At 47.8% G+C, this 22,415-nt stretch overlaps 1 protein-coding gene and 1 long non-coding RNA gene across 4 annotated transcripts; one reads left to right on the forward strand and one right to left on the reverse strand.

Annotated features, from left to right (window-relative positions):
• Positions 1–236: 236 nt before the first annotated feature.
• On the forward strand, positions 237–6,584 carry LOC116271712. Its single transcript, XR_004180422.1, has 2 exons — positions 237–2,340; positions 6,233–6,584. It is a non-coding gene; the product is annotated as an uncharacterized LOC116271712 (long non-coding RNA).
• Positions 6,585–6,823: 239 nt separating this feature from the next.
• ZNF555 (zinc finger protein 555) lies at positions 6,824–21,777 on the reverse strand. Of its 3 annotated transcripts, none has more exons than XM_031660139.1 (4): positions 21,641–21,777; positions 10,526–10,652; positions 9,584–9,767; positions 6,824–8,558 (listed from the first exon to the last, which is right to left on the reverse strand). In XM_031660139.1, the coding sequence occupies exons 1-4, from the start codon at positions 21,641–21,643 to the stop codon at positions 6,986–6,988; spliced, it is 1,887 nt and encodes a 628-aa protein (XP_031515999.1). In that variant the 5' UTR covers positions 21,644–21,777; the 3' UTR covers positions 6,824–6,985. The 3 variants fall into 3 exon arrangements, with proteins under 3 accessions (XP_031515999.1, XP_031516000.1, XP_031516001.1); XM_031660140.1 differs by having other exon boundaries at positions 6,824–8,555; positions 21,641–21,770; XM_031660141.1 differs by lacking the exon at positions 21,641–21,777 and adding an exon at positions 16,644–16,905.
• Between the last annotated feature and the right edge of the window lie 638 nt (positions 21,778–22,415).

A 22,415-nucleotide genomic window follows, 5' to 3' on the forward strand; every position in this document is an offset into this window, starting at 1 on the left:
AAATACAAAAAATTACCTGGGCATGGTGGCGCACACCTGTAATCCCAGCTACTTGGGAGGGTAAGACACGAGAATTGCTTGAACATGGGAGACAGAGGTTGCAGTGAGCTGAGACTGCACCACTGCACTGTAGCCTGGGCAATGGATCGAGACTCTGTCTCCCACTCCCTGAAAAAAATTCACTCAACCTTACTAAAAAAACTGTGAAGCTATTTTTGTTTGCTTTTACTATATATTGGAAGAATTTAATAGTACAATAAATATATGCCTCTAAATGCTTAACTACAATTCATTAATAACTCTGAGCCTGCTAGGCCTTTATATTTCATCACACAAAGACTGGAAAACACAGACACAGAAAAATCACAGCCGTGCAGTGAGACACATGGACATTCACAGACACTCCTTCCTGAAAACAAGGACCACTACTGAGACACATGGGACCTCCCAGACACACCCATATATGTCCCCACAGAATCACCCAGACTTTGTCACTAGGAAAAACAGGTGGACATACCCAAGCACACTCACTCAAGAGATAGAGTCCCAGAGGTAGTAACAGACACACAGTACAGGCCCTCTGCACCCTTCATCCCCATCTTTGTTTTTCTTCTTAGGAATTACCACTGTCCACAGAAAGTGCACTTGACTTTTATCCCTTGTTTTGTTTTGTTTTTATTGGCCCCTACCACATTAGCTTCAAGGGAACAAGGATATTTTGTCTCTTCTGCTCACTGCAGCACCTAGGACATCACCTGTTACACAGAAGAACATCAGTAAATACTTAATGTCCAGGCTCAACAGACATATGCATTCGGTGAGGTGTGCACACATCTCATCAGAGGGCCACATCCATCTGAAAGTCAGAGAATGAGTTGTCTTCACAGCCATCCCTTGTGGAAGGAGGAGATCCCCCCAACCCTAAAGGAAGGTCCTTCAGCCGTTTTGGTGGAGTGATGGTGGTGGTGGTGGGAGCCTTCCTGAGCCCTCACTGTCTACATAAGAACCTGGGAACAGGGAGCCTGAGTCCACCACAGGACAAGAGTCATGACGTTGTAGCCCCTGACGCCGCTCAAATTCTAAGAAAGAGCTCCTCACTACCAGACCCAGGGAGCTCAGTTAGGACATCACTGGTATCTCTTCCTCGCTCGGCTGCCCTGTCCTTTTTTGCAGTCACCTCTGATGCCACCATATTCACAGCAGTGCCTTCTATTTGCTGTGAAAGGTACCTCAGACCATCAGGGTCCTTCTCCGTCTGTCGTGTCCACTCAAGTACATCTGCCATTACAAGATGCTCGAGCTGTCTACCCGCCACAGACACTCAACATCCGGGACCCACCACACCGGAAGCTGAATAGGGCAAGAGGGGAGCTTCCGCCACTGCCAGTACCACTCTTGATATCTCCGCTTCTTACAGTCACCCCGCCTCGCCTAAGTGCGCCTGCGCACTTGGTCAAAGGTGGAAACTCCCAGGTAGTCCCAACAAAGCACAGCTCTTTCCGCCGCGAGCCCGTGTTGCATCCTGGGAACAATCTGCAGGGCGGGGCTTCCGGAGACTGAGGGGCTTCTCTCGGAACTCCACTTCCCGCAGGCCAATAAGCTGGCGCTGTGCGCCGTGGGGCTGCGCCTGAGAAGGGCACATGCGCTCTGGTGAGGTGTTAGTAAGGCACGTCCCGGAGTGTGGGAGGAAGCAGGTAAGGAGCTTGGGGCGCGATGGGCACTTCCTGGGGCATCACGACCTGAGTGTACAGAGAAGGCACGTCAGGTGACTGGGACAGTGAGGAGGAGTGCCTGTTTGCCCGCCTGTAGGTGAAACCCCATCGCCCCAACACTGTAGGTGGGTCCCAGCTGGGCATCTTTATGATGTCATGGGAGATGTTGACACTGTGAGGTGTGTGATTGTGCCTGTGGATTTATGCAGTAGCAGGAGCTGCTGTGGCTGATGGGCGTGTCTCCATGGCATGGGTTCTGCCACTGCCTCTTCTATCTCACCTCACAACGCGCGACTGCCACGTGTTCCCAACAGCAAGAGGAGTTTGGGGATCCGTAAAGACGTTTTGCAGCATGAAGACACAGAACTGAGCTTGAGATGAGAACTTTGGAGCTGGAAGGGGCCTCAAGAAAGGCCCTAGAAGACAAAATGTGGATGCCCCTTGTCTGAAGACAGGATCAGGATGCTCCCAGGCAGGGTATTCCTGGGAAGAAGTGTAGGGTCCCCGTTTTATGTTTCAGAACCACAGCATTTCCAAAGATCCGATGGGAGGAACCTGATGTAAACTCAACGACAGATTCTGGAAGACCTCCCTCTTCTTTCCTGTTATGTGTGTGAGATGAAGTCAGGTATGGCCGTTGTGGGTGTTCCAAAACTTCAGACTGGGTTTCAAACGGGGTCTGACAAGGCACAAGTCCTTGTCATCCAGCCCTACATTTCCTCCAGAGAATTCCACGATGGTGGGGGAAGTCTTTTTTTTTTTTTTTTGAGACAGTCTTGCTCTGTCGTTCAAGCTGGAGTGCAGTGGCATGATCATGGCTCCTCCAGGCCTCAAGTGATCCGCTTCAGCCTGCCAAGTAGCTGGGACCAGACATGCACTACCCCACCTGGGTCACTTTTTAGTTTTTGTAGAGTTGGAAGTCTTGCTATGTTGCCCAGACTGGTCTCTAACTCCTGACCTCAAGTGATCCTCTTCAGTCTCCCAAAATGTTGAGATTACAGGCATGATTCACCACGCCCAGCTAGGGAAGTCTTATTGCGAACTTATATATCAAGTTTCAGGAAAGGTTTGAATTCCTTTTTTTTTTTGAGACAGGGTCTTGCTCTGTTGCCCAGTGTAGAGTGCAGTGCGTGATCATAGTTCACTGCAGCCTTAACCTCCTGGCCACAAGCAATTCTCCCGCCTCAGCTTCCCAAAGTGCTGGGATTATAGGTATGAGCCACTGTGCCTGGTCTTGAGTTAACATACTGAAAGCATTTTTATTGTTTAAAATGTACATACAGCAAAATTTGCTATTTTAAGGATAGCCTTATGACTTTTCATAAATGCTTTTCACCACTACAGTCATGATAGAACACTCTTATGCCCATTTGTACTCAAATCCCCCACTTCTAACCAATTTGTTCATTTCCTTTATCTTTGCCTTTTCCATGTCTTATAAAAGAATACCATATAGCCTTAGGAGTCTTTTTGTAAAATTTGATGCCCTATTTGTAAAATTAATTATACTTGCTTTCTAGTGTTCTAAATTTAAGTTTTGACAATGCCCAATATAGGTTTAGCACAGGTTAAGCCTTCAAACTTGATTCCATCATCATGAGCTACATGAATATACAAGACTCTATGTTCCTGGCACTTAACTTTCTTCATCTAAGAGGGAATGATGGGTAAGGGGGTGTTAAGATATACAAGTGACTGCCAAATCACATTAATCTATAGAGCGCTATGAAAACTTATGTTAACATGGAAAGTAATGGAGATTATTGGTTATTGCTTGCTCTTTAATGAAACTCTAAGGAGTTACGTGTTTTTCCTCTTCCCTAGTTAATTCTGGAAGTTCAGAGGCTGAAACCATACCTGAGAAAACTTAAAATAGGCTTTTGGGGCTTTCTGGCTCGTTAAAACAAAAGTTTCTGCCTCCTTGGCCTATAAAACACATGAAAAATTTTCTCGTTTGAGGATGTCAAACATGTCTTCTTTTGTTCTGGAACTCACCTCTAAACCACAGAAATGATCAAACATTCCCCTCTTCTCCCCAATATGACTGGCTGCTGCTGCTTTACTGATCAGTTTTCAGCTCCAATTAACTTCTGCTTTATAGATGAGAACTTTGGGGGTTCCCAGAGAATTGTATTCATTCTCTGAGAACATCCAATCCAGACCAAAGCGTGGCTTCCCTGCTCACCAAAATCACAGAACACAAGGCCAAATCTGATAGTAAATCCTTTTAAACACCCTCTGACTGATACAAGCCACAGCCCTTTCTTGATTATGTGTTCAAACTTCAACTCAACACAGCGAATTTTGACTACCAGTGTGATCCTGGTGGTTTCTGGGTATAGGGCATTGACAAAATCATTATTTACGCTTTTTAATTGTTATTAACCACAAATAAGAAATCATTTTAGGCCAGGCATGGTGGCTCACACCTGTAATCCCAGCACTTTGGGAGGACGACGTAGGCAGATCACCTGAGGTCAGGAGTTCAAGACCAGCCTGGCCAACATGGTAAAACCCCATCTCTACTAAAAATATAAAAATTAGCTAGGTGTGGTGGTGCAGGCCTGTAATCCCAACTCCTCGGGAGGCTGAGGCAGGAGAATCACTTGAATCTGGGAGATGAAGGTTGCAGTGAGCCAAGGTCATGCCACTGCACTCCAGCCTGGGTGACAGAGCAAGACTCTGTCTCAAAAAAAAAACAAATATAATTTTAAGGGCAAATGTTCAGTATACAGCAATTAAAAATAACATTTATATGACAAAAAATACCTGTATTTGTATATACCTGGTAATACTGATTCAAAATGTAACATGATTAACAAAATTATAAAGTTGATTTGAAATCTGTAACTCTCTTGGTAAACAAAAATAACATTTCTAATGTTATGGGTTGAATTGGGCCTCCCAAAATTTTTATGTTGAAATCTTAATTCGCAGTACTTCAGTATGTGGCAAGAGAGTTGTTGCCAACGTAATTAGTTAAGGTAAAATCATACTGAAGTAGAGTGGGGCCTAACCCAATGAGTGGTGTGTATGTACAAAAATATTGCCACATGGAGAGACACACACACAGGGAGAATGCCATGTGAAAATTAGAGTTATGCCGCTACAAGCTAAGGAGCTACCAGAAGCTAGGTGAGTTCTGAAACAGATCCTTCCCTAGCATCTTCAGAAAAAGCATCCTCCTGCCAATACCTTGTTTCTGGAGTTCTGGCTCCAGAACCGAGAAACAAAAAGTTTGTTTTCCTATGTCACCCAGTTTCTGTACTTTGTTATGGCAGCCCTGGGAAATTACTATAGTCTCTAAACAACTAATTTGAAAGCACAGTAAATAGGATATTTTTTTCTCTTTTTGCTTGTGAGATGGAGTCTTTCCCTGTCTCCCAGGCTGGAGTGTAGTGGTGCGATCTTGGCTCACTGCAACCTCCGCCTCCTGGGTTCAAGCGATTCTTCTGTCTCAGCCTCCCAAGTAGCTGGGGTTACAGGCACTCACCATCATGCCTGGATAATTTTTGTATTTTGAGTAGAGATGGGTTTTCACCATGTTAACTCCTGACCTCAAGTGATCTGTCCACCTCAGCCTCCCAAAGTGCAGGGATACAGGCGTGAGCTACTGTGCCCAGCTAAATAGGATATTTCTAAGAAATATCTACAGAAGGTTTTCCTTGAAACAAAATCCACATTATTTTTAATGACACATAATCAAACCTAATAATTTAATCTATATCAAGCAACTGCATTTAGCTCCGAGTAACAGAAATCTCCTGAAATCTAACATATGACAAAGGTATTTGTTCTCACATAGGACTGGGTTGGCACACTTAAAAATGCAATAGGGTACAAAGTCTCTTTTTTTTGTTTTGTTTTGTTTTGTTTCTTTTGAGACAGAGTATTGCTCTGTCGCCCCAGGCTGGAGTGCAGTGGCATGATCTCGGCTCACTGCAAGCTCCACCTCCCAGGTTCATGCCATTCTCCTACCTCAGCCTCCCGAGTAGCTGGGATTACAGGCGCCTGCCACCACGCCTGGCTAATTTTTTGTATTTTTAGTAGAGACAAAGTTTCTCCGTGTTAGCCAGGATGGTCTCAATCTCCTGACCTTGTGATCTGTCTGTCTCGGCCTCCCAAAGTGCTGGGATTATAGGCCTGAGCCACTGCGCCCGGCCGTGTTGTTTTTCTTCTTTGGCTGCAACACTGTGGCTTTTGTGGTGGAATCAGGATCACAGAGCCACTGGAAGTATTATGATAACAAGGTGTTCACTATATAAATCAGACCCCATGCAAATGTGTTAAGATCTACAGAACGGGAGAATCAGAAGCTCAGAGATTGCCAAACAAGACAGTCTGACTCAGTGGTCAAGAGGTCATGCAGGGTTTTGAGAAAAATCCAGACTGTAGGTGACTGACCACACAGGCATATCCCTGATACCAAGTTCATGGAGATGTCTGTGGAAGACTACACCTCTGACGCAGTGGAAATCAAGCACTTAAGTGTTTCTTTTGATGGTACTCTTAATTGGCAGGAACAAGGATCTGGAAAATAAGCTGAAGTTTGATGTTCACGAAGCCCCTATGCATCTGTCTGTCTTCATTTAATGTGACCTCAAAAGCTCAGCAATGACTTCTTCTTCATTCTAAATTTCATTCAAGTTATTGCTATTGGTAAATTTGGACATGGAACCATAAAGGAAATGCATTGCAGCAAATGAAGTTCCTAACATTACCCACATTGACATAACAATGCAGAAGAACTATCTGGAACTCTGGATTTCTCTGTCATATCACAAGTCAAATCCTACTGTCCAATTCACAATCACAAGCAAAGACAAACAGCAAAGGGCAAACATTAAAAATTACAATTCATTTGAGACTATACTCTTTAGACAACTTTGCATAATTATAAAATTCTGCCAACTACTTCTTAGAAAATGGAATAAGGGTCCTCTGGCCAAACAATAAAAATACTCCCAGTAAGAAAGGTGGAAAATATAATAGATAAGTGATAACCAATACCTGCCACACTAGGTCAGTTACAATTTAAGACATTAAATAAAACTTGAACCTACTTGCATATTAAAAATGCACTTCAAATCATCCATAAGTCCAAAACACTCTAAGATGAAAGTTTTATTTACTGAATTGTAAGAAAAGAAACTACCTGTTAAAATTCATGTAGAATAGCTAAGAGTATCTGGAGAATTATTTTTCACCTAAATGTTTACTTGCAAATGAACTACAGACACACTCCTTAAGTGTCCACTTTCAGGATAAGGAGCTCATAAAGGCAACACCATATTTACAACTTTGATCAGATCTCTCTCCTGGTGTGACTTTTCTGAAGCATTGCACATGAATTCATTTGTAGGAGAATGTCCCATATTACACTTATACTGTTTTTCTGTAGTGTGTATTCTCACATGTCGTCTTAAGGATGAGGAACAATTGAATGCTTTTCCACAATGCTTACATTGATAAGGTTTCTCTCCAGTGTGCAGTCTCATATGTATTGGTAAAGATGACGGCCATTTGAAGACCTTCCCACATTCCTTACATTCATAGGGCTTCTCTACAGTGTGCGTTCTCACATGTTGTTGCAAAAGTTCAGGCCAACTGAAAGCTTTCCCACACTGCTTGCATTCATAGAGTTTCTCTGCGGTATGCCTTCTCATATGTTTTTGTAAGGATATGTGGCAATAGAAAGCTTTCCCACATAGCTTGCATTCATAGGATTTGTCTTCAGGGTGCATTCTCACATGTTCTCGAAAGCAAGCGGATAAGCTGAAGGCTTTCCCACACTGCTTACATTCATAGGGTTTCTCCCTAGTGTGTGTCCTCATATGTTTTCGTAAAGATATGGGCCAATTGAAAGTTTTCCCACATTGCTTGCACTCATAGGGTTTCTCTCCAGTGTGTACTCTCATGTGTCCTCGAAAAGATGAGGGGTGACTGAATGCTTTCCCGCACTGGTTGCATTCATAGGGTTTCTCTCCACCATGAGTCCTTTCATGTCTTCGAAAGGACTGGGGATAAATGAAGGTTTTCCCACACTGTTTGCATTGGTAGGGTTTCTCTCCAGTGTGAATCCTCTCATGTCTTCGAAAGGACTGGAGGTAAATGAAGGTTTTCCCACACTGTTTGCATTCGTAGGGTTTCTCTCCAGTGTGTGTTATCATGTGTCTTCGAAAAGTCGAAGAATAACTGAAGGCTTCCCCGCATTCTTTACATTTATGTGGCTTCTCTCCAGTGTGTGAAATCATATGTCTTCGAAAAGTTGAGGAATAACTAAAGGCTTCCCCACATTCCTGACATTTATATGGCTTCTCGCCAGTGTGTGTTATTGTGTGTCTTCGAAACGTTGAGGAATAACTGAAAGCTTTCCCACATTCCTTACACTTATATGGCTTCTCTCCGGTGTGACTTCTGAGATGACTAGTAAGACTTGAGAAGTCAATGAAGGCTTTCCCACATTGTTTACATTCGTAGGTTTTCTCAGCAGTGTGAATCCTTACGTGCCGATTGAGGGAGGAAGTACGAGGAAAGGTTTTCCCACATAATTTACACACATAGGGTCTCTCTCCATTGTGGGTTCTCACATGCATTCTTAGGTGTGAACGACAACTGTAGGCCTGCCCACATTCCTGGCACTGATATAGTTTGTGTCCAGTATGAACTGTGATGGGACTCTTGAGGGATGTGCGGTGATGCATGAAGACTTTTCCGTACGTGTTGTATTCACACTGTTTTATTCCAGGTGGAATTTTCTTGTACAGATTAAGATGTGGAATCTGGCTGAAGGCTTCTCCACATTGATCGTTACTTTCGCAGACTCTCTCCAACACATGATTTCTACTAAAAATGAGAAGCATGTTATTGGTTTAATAATGATTTGTTAGTATTTATTAGGAAGTATTGCATTTTAACCATTTTCACTGAAAGCACAGGTTTTTCACCCTATGTGAATTGTCTGAAAATGAAATAAACTGAATGCCCTGGAAGATGGTCTGACCACTGCCATTATTAAAACAGTGTTTCTTATGTATAGGGTTTCTTTTCTTTTCTTTTCTTGAGACAGAGTCTCACTCTGTTACCCAGGCTGGAGTGCAGTGGCACAGTCTCAGCTCACTGCAACCTCTGCCTCCTGGGTTCATGCAGTTCTGCCTCAGCCTCCCAAGCAGCTGGGATTATAGGCCTGCAGCACCATGCCCTACTAATTTTTGTATTTTTAGTAGAGACAGGGTTTCACCATGTTCGCCAGGCTGGTCTCAAACTCCTGGCCTCAAGTGATCTGCCCACCTCAGTCTCCCAAAGTGCTAGGATTATAGGCATGAGCCACCATGCCTGGCCCAGGGTTTCTTGATAATGGTTTCCATCTGAATTATGTTTCTTTTTTTTTTTTTTTTGAGACGGAGTCTTGCTCTGTAGCCCGGGCTGGAGTGCAGTGGCCGGATCTCAGCTCACTGCAAGCTCCGCCTCCCGGGTTTACGCCATTCTCCTGGCTCAGCCTCCGGAGTAGCTGGGACTACAGGTGCCCGCCACCTCGCCTGGCTAGTTTTTTGTATTTTTAGTAGAGACGGGGTTTCACCATGTTAGCCAGGATGGTCTCGATCTCCTGACCTCGTGATCCGCCCGTCTCGGCCTCCCAAAGTGCTGGGATTACAGGCTTGAGCCACCGCGCCCGGCCCTGAATTATGTTTCTAATGTCACTTGCTGTCTATGTCACATTTAAAGAAATATTTTTTGTAAAAATTCTGTGGATTAAACAAATTTGGAGCTAGGCTTGTATGAGTTTTCTGTTGACTTGCTTTTTTAAAGTTTAATGACAGACTAAGTATTTCTCTCCTGAAATACTGTGTTCCCCTGTGAGTGCAACTCACCTGAGATTTCTCCCCTGCTTTGTGGGCTGATCTTCAATGCTAAGACTGTCCCAAATTTTTCCTAAAACAGAGGCCCAGGAAACATTTCTGGTGAACGCAGCTATTTTAGATTCCTTGGGTATTTTTTCTCCATAAATATCCTGCTGAGAAACTGACCCACTGGCCTTAAATTGAGTTTCATCATCTGAAATCAAAAAGTTAACAAATCATAAGAAGGCACTGGTTAGCTGAAAATGACACTGAGGAGTTTAGGTATCTCAGGACTTCATCAAACACAAAATGGTCAAAATGGTAAGCAACTCAATAAACATAGTATTGGTAAGCATAGAAAAATTATTTTAAAAAAATAATCACAGCCAGATGCGGTGGTTCACACCTGTAATCCCAGCACTTTGGGAGGCCAAGGCAGGCAGATCACGAGGTCAGGAGTTCAAGACCAGCCTGGCTGACATAGTGAAACCCCGTCGCTACTAAAAATACAAAAATTGGCTGGGCATGGTGGCGCTCGCCTGGAATCCCAGCTACTTGGGTGGCTGAGGCAGATAACTGCTTGAACCCGGGAGGCAGAGGTTGCAGTGAGTCGAGATTGCACCACTGCACTCCAGCCTGGGCGATACAGCGAGACTCCATCTCAAAAACAACAACAAACAAAAAAATCAAATTTTCACTGGCTTGCAAAAACAAACGTCACTAGGCCTCTCAAAGCTATATCCATAATGACGACATGAAGGGAGCTTTCCTTACAAAAAGAAAAAGCTGAAATACCGATTCTCATTCTCATGGAAAACCATTACATTCTAGCTCTATGACAGCTGTGACTATGTCTGTCTTATTTACCAATGTATTCCCTTTCCACATTCCAAGCCTTGGAACAGGTCTGATGTGTAAGAAATACTTGTTCTCTAAGTAACTACGTGAAGGAAGGAATGATGTCATCCTTACCTACTGAGGCCAGGTTCTGAAAGGTCTCCAGCATCACATCTCTGTACAGGTCCCTCTGAGCAGAATCCAGCAAAGCCCACTCCTCCAGGGTGAAGTCCACAGCCACATCCTCAAAGACCACTGAGTCCTAAAACATTCAACATATTTATGAGACCGAGAGCCCAGGAGCATTGTACTTATATCGTATGCAGTTCAAAAAAGATTCCGTGGTCCCTGACATCTACGCTGTGACTCAGTTGTCACCCCTCTTCCTTCTGTCTACTCTACACTCACTTCCTCATAGATTTCACAGGACCATTAACACACTGAATTCCTCTCTATACTTTTACTGTGACCAACTGAAGACATTACTCTCTATCAAAAGCATTCAGACCACATTGGAGGTATCAAACAAATGCTATATAAATGAAACAAATACTTGTATTTTAAGACCATCAGTCCCTTGTCACACAAACCGTTTCAGCTCCTCCCCTGCTGCACACATCATCATTCTGCACCACACAAAGCACAGGGTTAAAACTGAATGAAGTTTTACGGGATAAAAACACTGACGGACTGGGAACATTCTCTTCTGCTTCCTTCACCAAACATCAGGCCAAGGGGCCTGAGAGGACCCAAGTGGCAACAAACGCCAGGTAGCCATAGCGTCTTAAAGAATGCCAGGTCCAACTGGCTGAAGGAAAACATTCTTTTGAGAAGTATTAATTTTAACTTGGAAACTAGAAGTTATTGAGAAATTAGACCTTAGGAAAGACGAAAAAGACATGAGAACGAGGACCTCCACACATTCCCTATACTTGGAGCCTCAGTGATGGAAGCCCAACGATTAATTCTGGGTTCTGTCTCTCTTGCACGCTCTCTCTCTCATACACACAGGCACACTCACTCAATAAGTATGCACAGAGTGAGGTGTACACAACGTCAAAACAGTTCTTTTCACCAGAGCCAAAAAAAAGTATTCTTGGGCTGGGTGTGATGGCTCACGCCTGTAATCCTAGTACATTGGGAGGCCAAGGCGGGCAGATCATTTGAGGTCAGGAGTTCAAAACCAGCCTGGCTAACATGGTGAAACTCCATCTCTACTAAAAAAAAAAAAAAAAAAAAATTAGCAGCGCATGGTGGTGCATGCCTGTAGTCCCAGCTACTTGGGAGGCTGAGGCACAAGAATTGCTTGACCCTGGGAGGCAGAGGTTGCAGTGTGCTGAGATCACGCCACTGCACTCCAGCCTGGGTGATAGAGCAGAACTCAGTCTCAAAAAAAAAAAAAAGTATTCTTGCTACCCTTAACAGTAAGGTTAAGAGTCCCACTTTGCAAAGGAGTTAACTGAAGTCCAAACCATTTGATTACAAATTTTCCACGGTTATAAAAGACATAAAGGACTCAATAGTGCCTTCCTAGAAAATTCTGTGTCTCAAAAATTCCAGGAGGAAAAAAAAATAAAAAGAAAAATAAAAAATTCCAGGAGGAAGTGATTCCTCACTTATCACTCTAGAGGCTGCACTCTCAATTTCTCATTTCCATTTTTTTTTTTTTTTGAAGACGAGTCTTTCATCTGTAAGCCCAGGCTGAAGTGCAGTGGCCCGGATCTCAGCTCTACAGCTCCGCCTCCTGGATTCACGCCATTCTCCTGCCCCCTCCAGCCTCCTGAGTAGCTGGGACTACAGAAGCCGCCACCTGCATGGCTAGTTTTTGTATTTTTTTTTGAGAGGCGGGGTTTTACGTGTTAGGATGGTCTTGATCTCCTGACCTCGTGATCCATGTCTTGGCCTCCCAAAGTGCTGGGATTACAAACGAACCCTCATTCCATGTATTGTATATTGGGCACAGGTGCATGGAAACCCCAAGATGCCCAGTTCCTTCAAACCTGCTTTCTGAGAAAGATCAACTTGTTACTTACCATCTATCAGCAGGAGACAAAAGACGGTCACACAGCAATTCTGATGCTAGAACATCCCTATTCACAGAGCAGCAGAGTACCTACAGGACCCTCGTACTGACACGGGATAATGTGAGCTCCCTGGGTCAGCCTTAATTGCCCACAGTACAGTATTTGCAGTGTATTTTAATAATAAAGTTCCTATCATGCAGAAAGAAGTTAACATTGCGGGCCTTAGACTCTATCTTTAGGAAGGCTTTCCGGCAATGTTGCCCTTAGCTGGTGTCTGGGAACCTGGGTTTTGGGAAGGTTCGCACCACCCTAATTCAGATTACTCATGGTGCAAACACCACTGTTAATGCTGGACAACTGCTTTCCTTCTGGAAATGGAATCTGTGTACACACCAGGCAGGGGATGCTTATGTGATGAGCCAGCAGTAAAAGTCCTGGACACTGGCCAGACACAGTGGCTCCTACCTGTCACCCCAGCACTTTGGGAGGCTGAGGCAGGCGGATCACTTGAGGTCAGGAGTTTGAGACCAGCCTAGTCAACATGGTGAAACCCCATCTCTACTAAAAATACAAAATTAGCCAGGCATGGTGGCCCGTGCCTGTAATCCCAGCTATTTGGGAGGTTGAGGCATGAGAACAGCTCCAACCCGGGAGGTGGAGGTTGCAGTGAGTCAAGATGGTGCCACTGCACTCCAGCCTGGGCAACAGAGTAAGACTTCATCTAAAAAAACTCCTGGGCACCGAGTCTCCAATGAGCTTCTTTGGTGGACATTTCACAGGTGTTGTCACAACTCATTGCTGGGGGAATGAGGTGCGTTCTGCATCCACTGGGAAAGGACTCTGAAAAGCTTCATTGGGTTTCTTTTGCACGTCCCCCCATGTGCCTTTCCCAGTGCTGATTTTGCTGCGTGTCCTTTTGTTGTATCAAATCATAGTCATCAGTATGACTGTACGTGGAGCCCTGTGAATCCTACTAGCAGGGTGCGGGGTGGTCCTGGGGATGCTGACACCGTTGGCATCGGAGGTGGGATTTGCTAGAATGAGCCTGACTCACTGAAATATGGCAAAAGCACTGTTTGGGAAAAGGACGGATGAAGGGGTAAGGGATGGTAAGCCTCTGGGGCCAGCGTGGCGTATGGAGCCTATTCATGGTATGAAACAACAGCTGAGCTCTCTGCTATGAGAGTTAACGGTTGATGGAGGGAGAACTGACAGACGTAGCTCCAGTGGGGTGGGCTTGCTGGATGTCCTGGCTGCTCTGGGCCATGCAGGCCGTGAGACAAGAAAACAAAGAGCAGCCTTTGGTTTTTGTTCTCTACTCCGGATAGGAGAAAGGGCCCCCGAGTTCTGAAAGGTAAGCTTTGGGTGAGGAAAATGGTAAAAGTTTGTGTTGCATTGGGAGGGAAAGAAAGTTAAGTCAATTCCCAAGGCTGGAGCGCAATTTTAGGTAAACTCTGGGGAAGCAGGGGACACTCCAGGCTTTTTTTTTTTTTTTTTCTGAGATGGAGTTTTGCTCTGTTGCCCAGGCTGGAGGGCAGTGGCATGATCTTGGCTCACTGCAAACTCCACTTCCCAGGTTCACGCCATTCTCCTGCCTCAGCTTCCCGAGTGGCTGGGACTACAGGTGCCTGCCACCACGCCTGGCTAATTTTTTGTATTTTTAGTAGAGACGGGGTTTCACCGTGTTAGCCAGGATGGTCTCGATCTCCTGACCTCGTGATCTGCCCGCCTCGGCCTCCCAAAGTGCTGGGATTACAGGCGTGAGCCACCGCGCCCGGCCACTCCAGGCTTTTTTAAAAACCTGCTGCTGGTTTAAAAAAAAGGCTGGAGTGTTCCCTGCTTCCCCCTGGTTTACCTCCTGACCAGCCATGGTCTTTCCTGCTAGCAGAATGCCATCCCTGTAAATGCTGAACTGCCAGCGGTTTGTTGTGAAGTGGTCCCCAGAAAGGTATGTCCATGTCCTAAGTCCTGGTAGCTGTGACTATAACCTTATCTGTAAATAGGGTCCTTGCAGATGTCATCAATTAAAATGACACCAACTAATCCAATGGGCCCTGGTGTCTTTCTAAGAGGAAAATGCCACATGGAGACAGAAACACACACAGAAAGTGGCCATGTGAAGATGGAAGGAGAGACTGGAATTATGGTGCCACAAGCAAAGGAACACCTGGGGCTACCAGAAGCTCCAAGAGATGAGGAATAACTGCATTGGCATGTGTGATAAAAGTGAGAAAATGGCAAAAAAAAAAAAAAAAAAAAAAAAGTCTTTGTCATTTTAAAAACACTACAGGGATCATCTCAATCAGGTTTTTGAGGCAGTCTCTTTCGCTCTGTCGCCCAGGCTGGGGTGCAGTGGCAGGATGTCAGCTCACTGCAAGCTCGCCTCGAGGTTCCACGCCATTCTCCTGCCTCCCAGCCTCCCGAGTAGCTTCTGGACTAGGCGCCGCCACCTGCGCCCGGCTAGTTTTGTATTTTTTTACTAGTAGAGGCAGGGGTTTTCACCGTGTTAGCCAGGATGGTCTCGATCTCTGACCTCGTGATCCCGCAGGTCTCGGCCTCCCAAAGTGCTGGGATTACAGGCTTGAGTACAGCCCGGCCTTGTTTTTGCAATTATTGAACCTGGCGTCATACACTTTTTGCCCCTGGTGCATGGACTGGAATTTAAACTCTAAGTATTAGAAATAAGATCAGGTCTCCACAACTGATTTTTTTTTTTTTTGGGACATAGTCTTGCTCTGTCGCCCAGGCTGGAGTGCAGTGGGCGCTTAATTTCAGCTCACTGCAGGCTCCACCTCCCGGTTCCTCATTCTCCTGCCTCAGCCTCCCAGTAGGGGGTGGGACTACAGGCCACCCTCGCCCGGCTAGTTTTTGTATTTTTTAGTAGCGGCCGGGGTTTCACTGTGTTACCCAGGATGGTCTCGATCTCCTGACCTCATTGATCAGCCCGTCTTGGCCTCCCAAAGTGCTTGGGATTACAGGCTTGAGCCACTTTTCTATGTTTTTTAGTAGAGACGGGGTTTCACCATGTTAGCCAGGATGGTCTCGATCTCCTGAACTTGTGATCCGCCCATCTCGGCCTCCCGAAGTGCTGGGATTACAGGAGTGAGCCACCGCGTCTGGTCCACAACTGATTTTTACTATCATTTTTCCTATTGGAGGTTCAGGGAAAATGGAAACAAATGAAGAGAGAGGCAATCTCTAAGTGGGGATGTACTTTTGGAATCTTAAGTAGTAGTTTTTAGTTTGTTAATGTGCTTTTATGAAAACCTATTTCTGACGACCTTAAGAGTTGATGGTTTTCAAGCCAGATGTGCATATTTTTAGCTGAATCAATTTGGACGTTAAGACTCAGGAGACCAAAAGGGCTTAGGAAACTCTTGCAACGTGATCTTGGCACACCGCTGTCCAACCCAGTAATACCCAGGCTGTACTGCTGCAGAAGAAAAGCCTCAGTGTTTTACAGAATTCTGAACTCAGAGCCCAGCGGCCTGGACTTGACTCTAAGCTAAAACCTAACACTGCCCACTCTAATTCATCCTCACTATGTCCACTGCTACCTCAGCCTTCACTGTGCTGACCTGACAGCAGGGCTAGGCTCAATGAACACGCCTCTAATTCAGGAAACAGTGCAACTGCAGAGCTAGACACTCCCGGGTAAGGCAGTGAACTACGAAAAACATCAGGGGTGCTGGCTGGTCTGTCTGGCTCACTCGCAGCTGCCCACAGTGAAGGACTCGCTTGACCCTGGATGGCAGTGTCTGAAATCAAGCTGCTCTTTTCGGAGCCATGACCGAAGCGTTCCCTCTTCCTGAAGGAAACGTCGCACGCGGCTGTGAGTGCCCTGGATTCAGGTTGGCTGCTAAGCCTCCGATCACACCCCACAGTCCTGAGACAGCAGCAAGTGGCCCCAGTTCCTGAACTTTCCACAAAGGACACCTCCGGGTGTCGTCCATACTGGAGAGGTGAATGAACTGGTATCACAGACACGCACAACTGCTTATAAGTGATGCCTCGGGCAGAGCCTCTGAAACCGAGGACTACACTGAGTGATTCTGTTTACACTGAACCCTAGGACAGGAGGCCGCAGTGGGAGGTCACGCTGGGGGCCCTCCTAACCCGACTGCCTGACCGGTGTGAAGTCCTGCTTGGGGTGTCCCAACCATTGCAAACAATGTGCTTCCAAGGGGACTGACCCCTGTCCCCTTGGGGGGGACTTATTTTGTACTTACCCTGGCACTCAGGGCACTGCCTTGTCCCTGGAAGGCACTCAGGTCTAAGTTCGACTTACTGGCCAGAGCTACGCTGTGCAGGAACTGGTGCCTCTCTCCAGTAAAAAACAGTAATGGGGGTGGGAAGAGAATAATACAGAAACTTCATAAGCCACCTCGTTTTCTAAGACTTTTGTGGTCCAAACATATGAACAAAAGCTCAACACCACTAATCATCAGAGAAATGCAAATAAAAAGCACGATAAGATACCATCTCACGCCAGTCAGAAGGGCTGTTATTAAAAAGTTAAAAAATAACAGATGTTGGCAAGGCTGTTAAAAGGAATGCTTATACGTGGTTGGTGGGAATGTAAATTAGTACAACCTCTAAGAAAAACAGTGTGGAGATTCCTCAGAGAACTAAAAACAGAACTACCATGCAGTCCAGCAGTCCCACTACCGGGCGTCTACCCAAAGGAAAAGACACCATTCCACCAAGAAACACATCACCTGTGTGTTCACTGCAGCAGCTTCACAGCAGCAAAGGTATGGAGTCAACCTAGTGACCACAGACAGTGGACTGAAGAAAATGTGGTCCATCTACACCATGGAATACGACACAGCCACAAGAAAGAATGAAATCGTGACCTTTGCAGCAACATGGATGCAGCTGGAGGCCATTATCCTCAGCAAACTGATGCAGAAACAGAAAACCAAATATGGCATGTTCATTCTTATAAGTGGGAAGTCAAACTTGGGTACACATGGACATAAAACTGGAAACAATAGACGCTGGGGATTCCAAATGGAGGGACCAGGGGGAAAGGGCTGACAAACTTCCTCATGGCTACGATGTCCACTATCTGGGTGACAAGCTCAATGGAAGCCCAAACCTCAGCATCATACAATATTCCCTTGTAACCTGCACATGTGCCCCATGAATCGGAAATAAAAATGGAAATTAAAAAAGTAGTAATTCTGGCTGGGCACGGTGGGTGGCTCACGTCTGTAATCCCAGCACTTTGGGAGGCCGAGGTGAGCGATCACGAGGTCAGGAGATCGAGACCATCCTGGCTAACACGGTGAAACCCCGTCTCTACTAAAAATACAAAAAATTAGCCGGGCGAGGTGGCGGGCGCCTGCAGTCCCAGCAACTCGGAAGGCTGAGGCAGGAGAATGGCATGAACCCGGGAGGCGGAGTGTGCAGTGAGCCGAGATCGCGCCACTCCTCTCCAGCCTGGGTGACAGAGAGAGACTCCGTCTCAAAATAATAATAATAATAATAATAATAATAATAATAATTCCATTGCAGCCAATGCAGCCAATGGAATTTACCTTAACTGGCTAAGTCCAGGAGCCCTAAAGAGCACAAGTGAAATCAATACTGCAGTGTGGTCTCATCCTACTTCATAGGGTCCTCCCATAATTCTGCGGTAAAAGACCCCTGTCCAGTGGCCTAGGGCGTGGACTGCAGGAAGTGCCAACCCAAAGACCTGAGGGCCCCTAACCTTGGAAAGTGCTGCCTGCAAAGCTGGCCCCTGGCTGGCCTAAGGGAGCCAGGATTTGGGGAGGGTTGTCCTCCCGATAGAGGAGTTGTTGACTGTGCTGAAACTGTTTACGCAACAATGTGTTTACCCTAAAGATCTGCTTTCCTCCTGGGTGTCTGAAATCTTGGCACAGCCAGGCACAGGGTACCTCTGTGACCAGCTGCCAATTTTAAAACACTCTGGTTGGGGGCATGGTGGTTCACACCTATAATCCCAGCACTCTGGAAGGCTGAGGTGGGCAGACCACCTGAGGTCAGGAGTTCGAGACCAGCCTGGCCTACATGGCGAAACCCTGCATCTACTAGAAATACATAAAGATGGCCAGGCGCAGTGGTTCCCGCCTGTAATCCCAGCACTTTGGGAGGCTGAGGTGGGCGAATCACAAGGTCAGGAGTTCGAGACTAGCCTGGCCAATATGGTGAAACCTCGTCTCTACTAAAAACACAAAAATTAGCCGGGCATGGTGGCAGGCGCCTATAATCCCAGCTACTCGGGAGGCTGAGGCAGGAGAATTGCTTGAACCCAGGAGGCAGAGGTTGCAGTGAGCCAAGTTCCTGCCATTGCACTCTAGCCTGGGCGAAAAGGGCGAAACTCCCTCTAAAAAAAAAAAAGAGAGAGAGAGACTGAGAGAGGAAAGAAAGAGAGAGAAAGGAAAAAAAGAAAAGAAAAGGAAGAAAAATTAGGCAGGCCTGGTGGCAGGTGCCTGTAGCCCCAGCTACCTGAGAGGCTGAGGCAGGAGAATCGTTTGAACCCAGGAGGCAGAGATTGCAGTGAGCTGAGACAGCACCACTGCACTCCAGCCTGGGCAATAGAGCGAGACCCTGTCTCAAAACAAAACAAAACAAAAACAAAAACAAAGTAAAGGCACACAGCCCTGAGGCAGCCCCTGTGTTTGGGGAAATCTCATCAGTGCCAGGGCCACCATTACAGATGATGAACACTTGAATATATGGAGCCGGGACAAATCGTCATCTAAACAAGAAAAATCTCTTGTATTCTACCTATTTCAGGAACACAAAAAATGTATTATAGAATTAAGGAAAGGGTACTGCAGTATTGGAAGCAGAACAGAATCATCCACTGTCAAAAATTCTCTACCATGTCAAGGAGAATAACTGACATTTTGGTAAATTTTTATAATTTATTCACAACATGTTTCATGGCAATGTATTCATTTTTCTGCACCTATGGTGAAAAGGAGATTTTCTCTATTTCTCTGAGATTCTTCTCCCCAGTAACATTTTGAAGTCTAGGCCCTGGAATCCTATTTGTTGTCATTCAAAAGAAAAGAACAAGGCTGGTGGAGGTAGGAGAATCACCTGAGCTCAGGAGTTTGAGACCAGCCTGGGCAACAAAGTGAGCCCCCATCCCTAAAAACAAAAAAATACAAAAACTTAGGCAGGCATGGTGGTACACACCTGGAGTCCCTGTGTTCAGGAGGCTGAGGCAGGAAGATTGCTTAAGCCCAGGAGGTGGAGGCTGCAGTGAGCTGTGATCGCCAACACTGCACTCCAGCATGGGCAACAGAGCTCTCAAAAAAATAATAGTAATAAAAGAAAAAAGGGCCGGGCGTTCGTTTCACCCTTAGCACTGGCCGAGACGGGTAGATCACGAGGTCAGGAGATCGAGACCATCCTGGCAATATGCAGGAAACCCTGCCTTCTGGTAAAAAAAATAATAAAAATTAGCCGGAGGAAGGGATGATACTGGAGGCTGAGGAGAATGGCGAAAACCCTCGGGAGGCGGAGCTTGCAGTGAGCTGAGATCTGCCACACTCCAGCCTGGGCGCATAGAGCTGCAGACTCCGGGCCTCAAAAAGAAAAAAAAAAAAAAAAGAAAGTAACAGATCTGAGAAACTTACTACACACACTTCAGGGAATGTTTAACAAATGGAATGTAAGACGAACATTTTAATTTTTTTCCTGAAACTCACCCTGTTGGAATTATTATTATCATTTTTTGAGACGGAGTCAATGCCTGTCACTTCTGTGACTGGAGTGCAACAGCCGCTGCCTCACTGCAAGCTCCACCTCCGGGTTCACGCCATTCTCCTGCCCTAGCCTCCCGAGTAGCTGAGACTACAGGCGCCCGACACCACGCCCAGTTTATTTTTGTATTTCTAGTAGAGATAGGGTTTCTCCATGTTGGCCAGGCTGGTCCCCAACTCCTGATCTCAACTAATCTGCTCACCTCGGCCTCCCAAAGTGCTGGGATTACAGGCGTGAGTCACCGCGCCCGGCCTGGAAATATTTTATCTTCCAACTTCTATTAATTAAATGTACGTTTCACTTACTAAAAACTGAGACTTGAAAAAGTGAAAATCTTTTCACAGTGACAAACCCAGGGAGGGGTCAAGTCTGGCCAGGCTAACACGAGGGACGCCCTCCCACCCCCAATTCAGGTGTTCCCTCACCAAGGAATCCCATTGCTAGGACTCAAAACTGATCTGAGAAACTTCCTGAAATCCACAGTTTCCAGGGAACCGTGAAAGAATATATTTCCGTGGTTTTAGCCCCCTCATCTGCAGTCAGTTGCTACAGCAGTCCGAGGACACTAATGCATCAGCCTCCCGGGCGTCCCCGCTGTGGGTCTGCGGCGTTTGCTTTTGGGGTCCTCGCTCTCCCTTGTTTCTCTAGTCACTTCAGTTACTCTTCCTTGTGTGTGAGAACCCAGGGACGACCAGGAACCCTTGTTTTTTTCCCCCTTACCTACCCCAGGCATCTTGGGGTCAGAGGGGACAAGAAGTCCCCAAGAAGGAAAACTGGGACTCAGGGGAGGAAACCTCGCGCGCCCCAGGCCCCAGGGGCTGCCTTTGCAAGTTGGGGCTCCAGAGACGCCCCCAGCCCGCCCCCGGCGGCTCCGTTGAGGTCCCCACCGCTCCTGGGCTGTCCCGGGAGGAGCCCGGGGTCCCCCAGAGACCGCAGCCGGGGGCGCGAGGTCTCCCAGGAGCTGAGCCGCGGGAGCGCGGGCGGAGGCGGCACCGACCAGGGACCCGCACCCCAGGAGGCCCCGCGGCGTAGGAGGCCCCGCGGCGTACGCCCCAGGGCGGGTCCCGGGGGAGCCAAGGACCGCACCGCGGGGTCTCGGGCGACTCTGCCTCCCGCGACCCGGGCGTCCCGAAGCCGCAGCCAAACGCTCAGAGGCGCCGCGGCCCCGGGCGGGGCGTGGGGGTCGGGAGCGCAGGGACGCGGGAGCCCCCGGACGACGGGGAGGGGGTCGGGCTCCGGGCGCCGCTCCCCGCTCTGCAGCCTCGGGGCCAGAGGCGGGCGGGGATCCGAGGCTTGGAGCGCCCTAGCCGCAGCCTCAGCGCGGGAGGCGGGGCCAGGCGGGACCCCCGGGGCCCAGGCGCTCGTCCTGCGCCGCCCTCGCCGGGGACGCCCCGCGCGTCCCTCAGCTCATCCCAGCCGCGGTCTCAGGCGGCCGCCGCTTCCTGCCGCCCCGCACCGGGATAGTCTCCCGCGCCGCACTTACCATGTCCCGGGGCGATTTCTCCGCTACCGGCGCAGGTGAGCAAGACAGGAACAGGGACGCCGGTGACCGCTAGGGGCAGGCGGGACACTCACGGCTAGGAGGACAGAGACGTCCCGTCCCAGGGGCCTGATTGGACAGAGCTTGGGGAGCCGCGCCTCTCATTGGACAGTGCTGCCAACGTCAGCGACTCTGATTGGAGAACTCCCCGGTCCCTCCCCTGGCGCTGTAATTGGGAAGGTCCCGGATTCCGATTGGACGCCCCTGATTGGATAGTCGTCTCGGCCCCGCCCCTGCCCATCCTGATTGGCTAGTTTCCTAGGACCCACCCCTGCCGCCTGAGTGACGGGAGCGATGCGAACACGCGTGGCTGTCCCGCCCGGCGGGGACATTGGCTTCTGGGCAAACTGGTTCCAGCCCGAGGCAGACCCGCCCTCTCCCGGCAGCTCGGGCGCCCCGCCCGCGTCCTCCCCTGGGACGGGCGTGGTAACTCCAGACTCAGTTTCTCCACGGAGCAACCCCTTGTCCGGCCAGGATGTGGAGACCAGCGGCCGGCCTGGGCCTCGCAGGGCGAGCGGGGGCTTGGCGCGGGGTCTGTAGGGCTGAGGCCTACGTGGGGGCGGGGTCCGCATGCGTGACGTCATCGCGCTGTCCCGCGTGGGCACGGCCGCCGTGGAGGCCCCTCCCGGGGGGCTGGGGATCCGGAGACCCGGCCTGGGGGAGGCCGAATCCGAAGCCTGGCGGGGGCAGGAACTTTGCTTAAATCAACCAGAAGATG

Source organism: Papio anubis, chromosome 20 (genome assembly GCF_008728515.1).
Source record: "Papio anubis isolate 15944 chromosome 20, Panubis1.0, whole genome shotgun sequence".
Classification (NCBI taxonomy): Eukaryota; Metazoa; Chordata; class Mammalia; order Primates; family Cercopithecidae; genus Papio; species Papio anubis.